The sequence below is a fragment of the Sinocyclocheilus anshuiensis genome, unplaced genomic scaffold, assembly GCF_001515605.1.
Source record: "Sinocyclocheilus anshuiensis isolate Anshui unplaced genomic scaffold, SAMN03320099.WGS_v1.1 scaffold128, whole genome shotgun sequence".
Taxonomy (NCBI): domain Eukaryota; kingdom Metazoa; phylum Chordata; class Actinopteri; order Cypriniformes; family Cyprinidae; genus Sinocyclocheilus; species Sinocyclocheilus anshuiensis.
Window position 1 is genome coordinate 442,538 of NW_015555710.1, and position 8,982 is coordinate 451,519.

The following is an 8,982-nucleotide window of genomic DNA, read 5'->3' on the forward strand; positions in this document are numbered from 1 at the left end:
AAATACACACACATGCATGTATATATTTAAGAAAAATATATGTTATGTTGTTATATTAAATATTTATATATAATATAAATTATATGAATATAACTATATACATGTAAATAAGTGAAAATATTTTCAAAATGTATACTGTATGTGTGTATTTATATATATACATAATAAATATACACAGTACACACATATATTATGTAAACAAACACTTATTTTGGATGCGATTAATTGTTTGACAGCACTAATAGAAACATTTGGATTTGTGCCGAATGAGAGGGCTACATGAGTGTTTCTGCATCAAGCCGCTCTGAGAGCCTTAAACACTGTATCATGAGCTGAGTGTAAATGAGTGCCATGTCTCACTCTGAAACCTGCAGCACATATTTGCTGGCAAAACAGCAAATTAAAAGTTTGATGATTTAACATTTCAAAAGAAATTAAGATGCAAATAGTAGCAGTAGTACAGCTGTACTATAAATGCATTTTTATTAAATATTACTTTTTTATTTTACAGTTCAATAGTCACTTTTGCTTAATATTTTTCATAATTACAAAAAATATATAATTTGTTTATAGCGGTATTGAATGTGTCAAAAATAGTGGGCATGTAGACTTTAAGATTTTTTTCTGTTCACTTTGTTACTGAAAGAGGTTTGAGTTGGTTCTTGTTAAGAGCCAAGTGTGAACACCCAAATTGTTCAGCCAGGAAGAATGGTGCACACACAAAAATTAACTGAAAAATTACTTTTTACTCTAAAGTAAATTATTTATGCTCCATGCAGATCCACCACTAATAAAATCACCCTAATCATTCTAAAATGATTCATTCTTTCTTTAAAGACAATAGAGTACTTTTTTCATATTGCAATGTATATCACAGAAAAAAAATCATGCCATTGAGCTCAGATGACTTTAGGGTAACCTTTGCATCTTTCTCACCCTCTTGTCCAACATCCTCTCTCTGACAAACCCCAACAGTTGATCATTCACCAGGTTCAGATCTTTCTTCCCTGCGTTGATGATGGTCACAATGACATCATGCCTGATTGCCTCCTCTGGGTCATGTGATCTCACCTTCAGAAAATCTGAAGTGACAGACAGAGTTACACAAGATGTTTACTAGGGCTGGGTATCGATTCAGATGTCCCGATTCGATTCGCAAGCTCTCGATTCGATTCTCGATTTTTTTATTACAGTCAGTGAATATAGTTTTAATACAAATGCTATTGATATTTCTAAAAAATGAACAGTAAACATCAGTTTACAAATGGTGAATTAATAAAAAGAAATGAAGAACCACATGCCTGTATTTTAAACCCATTCTTTTTTTTGTATAGGGTCCTTTTTTAAACAATAATAGGGCCCTATAAAATGTTCTTAATTTTTCTGGTAATCAGATGAAGGCATAAAATATTAATTTAATTTATCCTAATCAAATGAAAATTAAACCCTTTTATTTTTTGGCAAACAAAGTGCTGCACAACAGAGGTTTACTGTTAAAATTAAAAAGAAAACAGATGTGATTATTCCTTTAAAAATAAAGATTTATTAATATTTATTAGCAGTAGTAGCATTGAGTCTTAAGACTGCTAAATAGTAATATATTCTGACAGTAGAACGTTAAACTAAACTTTTATTTTGACGGGTTGCCGTGAAGAACTTGCAGCTGCTGTGTATGTGATATGACGGTAGATTTCTCAAATGAAACGGTAAATGCTAATGAAGTGACTCTCAGAGCAGCTGGAATTCGTGTTCATATCATCATATAGTGAGACGGCAGAAGCTGAAAACACCGCGAGCGTCATCCGCACTTTAGTATGTGTGTAGTAAACAAAAAAGTGCGCCGCACCATCCGCCATTCATTCATTGCGGAAATCATGGCGCCTTATGCGTGATATCAAATGCTTCTGCAGATTTATAGTATTACTATAGCATTTCACCTGAGCATTGCGAATTGCGCGTATGGCCATGATAAGTGCTGAATGAATGACAGGATTTCTGTTGTAACATCGCGCAAGGTAAGTAAGGGTGACATCTAGTGGAGAAGACTAATGATAAGATTCACGTTAATCGGATCTTGTTTTAAATGTGTGCTGAAATAAATACTGGAAAAGATCGATTCGCGGCTTTTGAGAATCAATATCGAATCGACGTCATTTAAAAAAAACGATTAATCGGAAAATCAATTTTTTTGCCCAGCCCTAATGTTTACAAGTCAAGCAATGCTTAAAATGGGGGAAAAAAATCAGTAGACATCACATTAATCCTGAACACACCAGTAAGATCCTTGGCAAGGTCTGGGTGGTTCATCAGGCAGTGGCTAGCAAACTTTACACACTCCAGTCTCACAGGAACATGGATGTCATTGAATCTTTGGGAGGAAATGAAAAGAAAATCAGAATTCAATAAACCTCAAATTATACATATTCAAAATCTGTCTTTCAGGACAGTTTTTCCAATGGTAGGAATCTCTCACCTTCCCAGAAAGCACTGCCAGAGTGGGCGATTCTGAGTGGCCAGTTCAGAGTCTTTTGCTCCAAAGAGTTTAGCCAACAGTTTCACCACAGCCAACCTCTCCTCTCCATCATTACTCTAAACAGACAACAAAAAAAACAGATTAGTCTTGCAATAAAAGGGTTTGTATGCAAGCCAATGCGCAAGTAAGTGTATGTGCATTAAGTCACCTTCAATTTGAACTCAAGTTGTGGCATCACAGAGACAAGGAGCAGAGGGTCAATTGCAAAGAGCTCCTGAATGAGGTCAAATACATGCTCAGACAGATCACTCACGGAGGACTTTCCCATCACCAACACCTGATTAAAGAACTACAGAGAAAGAGAAGAAAGAGATTAGAGAAGAAAGTCAATACAACATCTGTCATATCATTTTGTCTTCTTAAAAGGAACTGAACTCATTACATCATTGAAATGTACTAAATTCTGAAAGGACAAATGGATGTTTTTGTGACTCACTGAGGCAATGCAGGTTTCGATGGTCTGAACCGTTCTCTTCAGAAGAGTCTTGGCCAGGTCATATGCCTGCTTATTCAAGTTCTAAAGCACAGAAAGAGGTACAACCACACACTGGTTAGCCATCTGAGACTGGACTGGGAAATGAGACTGGGAAGTAATAAGATGTAGAAAATAAGATTTGCCTACTTTGTGAGCAGGGATGAGGTTGATGAGGATTGTGTCCAGCAGCTCCTGCGTCACTCCATCTCCCTCCATGATGATGGAACTCATCAGGTCCAACATGTGCATCTGCACCTTCTGATTATGGCTGTTACTGGAAGAGGGAAAAGTCCTGATCAAAAAGAGTACAGTTGCGTAACAGAAGAGACGATTAAACTCACTTAAAATTAAACTCACTTGATGACAGAAAAGAGGGTTTTGAAGAGCTGGATGAAGATCTCATTACAGTCCTCCAATTCAAAACAGATGTTGTAGGACTTCACCCATGCCAGGTTCTGTGCAAATTAAAGTTCAACATATTAGCTATGACAATTAAACTACATGCTTAATCTTAAATGAAAAACAAACTGGTAAATATTGCTGCTATGTGGCTTATAATCCCACAAGACTGAAAGTACATTTAAGACATGCACATATAAACAACCAGTTATTTGTTAAAATACAGCAAAGAAAAGCTCACCTCTAGTAAGTAAAAATATCTGTTGAATTGAGGGCTCTTGGTATCCTCTAATCCCTTCAACTGCCGCGTAATGAAGAGAAAAATTTCCTAGATAGAGGATAAGAGATCAGTTTTTAATCATACATTTTTAGTGAGCCATAAGCAAGAGGTCAGTTTATCAAAGTCATATGTGAGATATGAAGTTTATCTTTTAAGCAGTACATGTCATACCTTGAGCTTGTCATGTGAGGTGTATGGGGCCTCTGGAGCATAAATCCTGAAGATGTCAGCAAGACAGCAGGCCACAAGTAACCGTACATCCTTGTTGGGGTTTCGCAGGAAAAACTCAGAGGCCAAGTGAAGAGCCAAAGCCAAGTACTGCTGCTTTTCCTCCTCTGAGTCTTGATCCATGTCCATATATGTCTTGACCACCAGCTATAAGACAGAAAGGTGTAATTTAATGCCGGTTTACAGTTTCTCTCAAACCATTTAATTAATCATTCTGTAAAAGGCAAATCTCTCTATCTGATTTTATACCTACCTGCTTATAAATATAAAACCTATTTAACAAGTTTAAACACTAAAAAAAAAAAGTGCATTTCTCATGAATTTAACAGAAAACTTTTTAAGACATAACCACTATAACAAATCCCAGCAGCAACTGGACACAATTTTTTAGGTTAATAGCTACAGCATTACATTAACAATCAATAAATCTGCATCAATGAAGTGAAGGGAATGCATTTATCTGCCTTATTTTTAAAGGTAAGAACATTATATTATTATAGTTATCGTTAACAAAATGAGTTAAGCGCACAAACAACTTTTACTGCATTTTGCAGAAATATGAATTGCTACCAAATCATCACACACCGTTGCAGCGGCAGATGACTACTCTTAGACATGACTGAGAGAACAAGACACTGAAACTGACAGTCCTCAAAACCCTGCCTGTGGCAGGACGCAGTAAAACACCACTCTTTCCTCCATCTCATCAGCACAAACTCTACAAGCTTTAGGCTAAGTTTAACACTAACGCATTTTCATTTTAAGCTGCATAACTTTGCCACGGTTACGCCTGGCATCCACACTACTCCAGAGTTTTCGACCCTCGAAAACAGAGACTTCTGGAAACGTTGCAGACCCCGTTTTAGTTTAAAAACTCCAGGGTAGCATTTCAGTGTAGACTGACCAAAATGGAGACTTTTGAAAACGAAGGCATGGCTGCCCACTTTCGCTCCCTGATTGGGTCTTCTGGGTCAAAATCATACTGTCCATTAGGACTTGTTAGCTAATTTTAGTTTATTTCGTATTTCTTTAAACAGAATCATAATTTCTATTAATTTTCCATTGATTTACACGATATGATGAGCATTAGTGTCTTTCAGCATTGTCTGCTTGTGTTTTAAAATGAAAACGCAATAGTGTAAATGTAGCATTACACAGCCAATACAGAAAGAGGAATAACACAGACTCAAGGTCCTTGCACACTGAGTCCGAAAGTTTCTCATGCGTTTTTTCATATTCGTCATCCTAAAAATTCGTCACGCACAGAAACTTTGCACACTGAGTCCGATGCTTATTAATCCGTTGCGAAAAAATTCGCAAAACAGTACTAAATGGAGTCTGCAAGCAGTGAGGATGATTTTGTTGCCCTCTTGCTTCTTAAAAAGAGAAAAAGAAAGGAAATATTGGGTCCATGCAATCCTGAGATATAGAGGAGGAGGAGAGTTTCCCCTCCTTATTAAGGAGCAGTGGGATTATCACGGGCGATTCAAAGATTACTTCAGGATGTCAGTGGCTCAGTTTGATGCTTTGCTAGTGATACTAGAGCCACATATTAAAAAGACCACCACCAATTTCTGTGAACTCCGTGTGCAAGGATCTTTACGGTGCTTTGTACTGCAAGATGAAGTGGATGAACAAGACAATCGCCATTCTGGATTTTGGCGTTTGCTTGTACGGTGACTCTGAATTGTCAAAACACCTCTCAAAAATGCTTGCTACGGATGCGAAAAATGCAGAAAACCAAACCTGATCCAAATTTTTTTATGACGGACGAAGGTTTCAGAGGCAGCGTGTAAATGTGATTGACAACGTGAGGTTGTATTTATTTTTCAATGTGCAAACATTTTGGACTTAACTTTTACTGCTGCAACTTGGCAAAATAACAAAAACATTTTTTTTTTCCTTGTCAGAGCCAAAAAACATGTTTGTTTTGTAACAGGTGAATAGTCCATAGACACATAGATCTTGAATTCCGCGGAACACAAATAAGGTTTATTAAACATTGACTTTGGAAATCAATGCATCGTGAATGCAGGTCACATGTGCCAACACTGGACGCTGAGGACTTTATTTTGAAAACTTTTTTTTTTTTATAATTATTGTCTCTCTTGGTTTTAACGCCAACAGAGCCATGTGAATTTCTGCACATACAAACCTGTAACACGGCAACAAGTTAATGTAATTACTTTAAGAAATCTATTTACTTTATTACTTTGAAATAGTTTATTAGAAAATCCTCAAATTATTGGCTGATGGGTGTATGAAGAATGCCAATATATAGTATATCATGCTTCACTGTTTGTATCACACTGCTTGTCTGTGTTCACAATGTTCCAGATTATGTATGTGGTGCTGAGTGGAAGTGGAAACGGAGGTGGAGCTGTGATTTATCCAGCAGCAAGAAACATGGTTTTTGAAAGTCAGAGTGTTTCCTTTCTCACTCCAAGATTGCTCAAAATGTCTTACTGGTGAGGAACAGAGCTGGAATGAAGTGATTATAGAAACCTTTGATCAAGAAATGTGTTGTTCAGGTCCACTACAATAAAAGTCTTGCAAATAGAAAAAAAGAACATGTGAAATGCTTGGCCAGAAAACACAATGGTAATTTCAAGTCTATTACTAAAACAAAGACCAATGTTTTGGACAAATTTGGAATAATTACTGATTGACAAAATTAACACTGATTTGACTCTTGCAGGTGCAGTATGGACTGCAATTTTTGTTAAAATCACAATGAAATGGAAACAGGGACAGATCTTTTCGTCCTTATTGTGACACATATGAAACTGAATTATCAAAAAAGGATCAACAAAAAATTTAGGGTGGGGACTACATCTGTTGTTGATTGGATTTACCCATTCATAAAAGCAATGGTCATACTTTGCTACAGGTAAATAATTAGACTAATCTGCATGAAGAGTGCAATGTTTAATTGAGATGACCATTAAGTCTTTGCATGCATGCACTCTTTTCTGTAGATCTCATCTTTCACAAGCACTTAACACTTCTAGTTCTAGGACCCAGGAGAAATGATTTTCTCTACTTTCTACCTCTCTCTGGCGCCTGTGTGTGTGTGTGTGTGTGTGTGTGTGTGTGAGAGAGAGCGTGTTTGGTAAAGCGGGGGGAAGGGCAGCCTGTGCTCTGAGCTCAAGGAAAGAAGTTGAGCTTCAGACTCAGTCAAAACAGTACACTGGCAAAAGCAGGAAGGCCAGCAGTCAGTCCATTTTCCTCCAAAGGACTCTGATACCCTTCCTAACAACCAACATTTTTACACATTTAATAAGCGAATACTACACAAAGCTAGAGTGAAAGAATCTCTGGAAGTTTGTATAAATTGATGCTGCAAAGAACCCACAGTTGTTTAATTCATCAAGGACTTATGAGAGAAAAAAGCAACTTGTGGCACTATATTTCAATCTGATTGCTCATTTATTTCCACCACGACTGGATTTTTTGGGGGATGGGCTGACCTATTTCATGTTTAGTTCACAAGAAGGACAGCCTCATCTATGAGATCACAATGTTTTTTTCCACAAAAAGTGAACATGTTAGCTGAAAGGGTATATTTAACGGCCTGATTTGTTGAAAACATATCCAGTCTATTCAGCACTGCCGACACAATGGTTGTGTGTAATAATACAAAACACATTAAGAAACAATATATGACACACAAGTTGAAATGTAGGACTGCAAAGCATTTTAGAGACAGTCTACAACAGTGCTTCTTAAAGTCCACGTGAACAGGAAGTTGCTGCCGACTTTATTTCAGTGAAGTGACGTATTTCTAGTGCTGTGTTCAAAATATCGATACGACGATGTACCGTCACAGAGATTTGACGATACGAGTATCGATAAAGCTGGCCCTGTATCGATATTGTGGCACGTGTGCAGCAGTGGACCGCGCTTAATTTGAATACGAGAGCACTGTTTAAAATGGAATCGAAAAGTGCGAGGTTTCTAAAAAATAATGAATAGAGCATATATAGGCTACAACAAGGTTTAATCTGGCCGCAGAGGAACACAACCGGGGTTGCCTGATATAAAGAGACGTAATCCCCGAAATAGAGCTTCCCACTTGCGCAATACGGAAATATCTGCTAAGCGTGCTACTTATCTTTGTCAACCAGCTCCTTGTTGAGAAAGATAATGTAGCTCTTGAGAGATTAAGTCATTTATTGATAAAATTGCGGGGCAGCGCTAAAAATGTTTGTGTTATTGAATGTCTGTGCGCGCGCGCAACGTGATCTGTGTGAGTGACTAAAATTGTGTGAGCGTGAGATACAGTGAAGACAGCGCATTAGTTTAGAACTCTTCTAATTTTTATTTTTTTAAATGTAGAAATTGTGTTAATTTGTGCAATGATAACCTACCAGCAATGTAAAGATGATTTTTAAAAATATATTAGTATGAGTACATTACAATATAAATTTATTAGAACGAGTACATTATTATTTATGGGCTTAAAAACAAGATGCAAACAATCAGAATATTGTACCTGGTGGGGAGTGCCCAATGTAAACATGAAACATATGCCATTACCTATATTGTACTGTGGTACAGTTATGGAGGCCCTTCATAATGCAGAGGTCAGCTGCCTGCTCTGCCAATAGTTAGAAACGGCACTATAGTGTGCAGTGTTTAATAAACAGCTGTTTTACTAAATTCTGCTGAGATATAGAAAAATATTGAGGAGAGGGCGTGGTTTTATTTTTTGCGCTCCTCCTCTCACCTCTCACTCATAGCAAACTAACGGTTGGAGGGGTGTGTTTTTAAGGATATTCTGCCCAAGCCGTCAAACTGACTTCATCAGAAAAGGAATGCAATTCCAGAGCGGAAGTAAATGTTCAGATTTTGGTTAAAGATTACCACGACAAACCATTTTTTTCAGCGGATTAACTTGCACAGATTAATTGTTCACATCAAGACTAGCAATGTGCACTAGTAAAGTAAATAAAGTCAGTTTTGATTTCATGCGGACTTTAACATCATTCGACACTGAATCATAATTTCCTTTTTGAAAAGCTTTTATGATCCGGGGAGGACGCACTGATATTTTCAGTGTGTCTT

The 8,982-nt window shown here is 37.1% G+C and overlaps 1 protein-coding gene across 1 annotated transcript in view; it reads right to left on the reverse strand.

Annotated features, from left to right (window-relative positions):
* pds5a (PDS5 cohesin associated factor A) overlaps positions 1–8,982 on the reverse strand; it is a 29,475-nt gene that overhangs the window by 11,695 nt on the left and 8,798 nt on the right. Inside the window, exons 3-11 of the mRNA XM_016464933.1 lie at positions 3,859–4,062; positions 3,649–3,735; positions 3,366–3,463; positions 3,156–3,282; positions 2,970–3,050; positions 2,682–2,822; positions 2,474–2,589; positions 2,274–2,368; positions 937–1,082 (exon numbers count right to left, since the gene is read on the reverse strand). Coding sequence (XP_016320419.1) covers positions 937–1,082; positions 2,274–2,368; positions 2,474–2,589; positions 2,682–2,822; positions 2,970–3,050; positions 3,156–3,282; positions 3,366–3,463; positions 3,649–3,735; positions 3,859–4,062 — 1,095 coding nt within the window. The remainder of the gene's footprint in view (positions 1–936; positions 1,083–2,273; positions 2,369–2,473; positions 2,590–2,681; positions 2,823–2,969; positions 3,051–3,155; positions 3,283–3,365; positions 3,464–3,648; positions 3,736–3,858; positions 4,063–8,982) is intronic.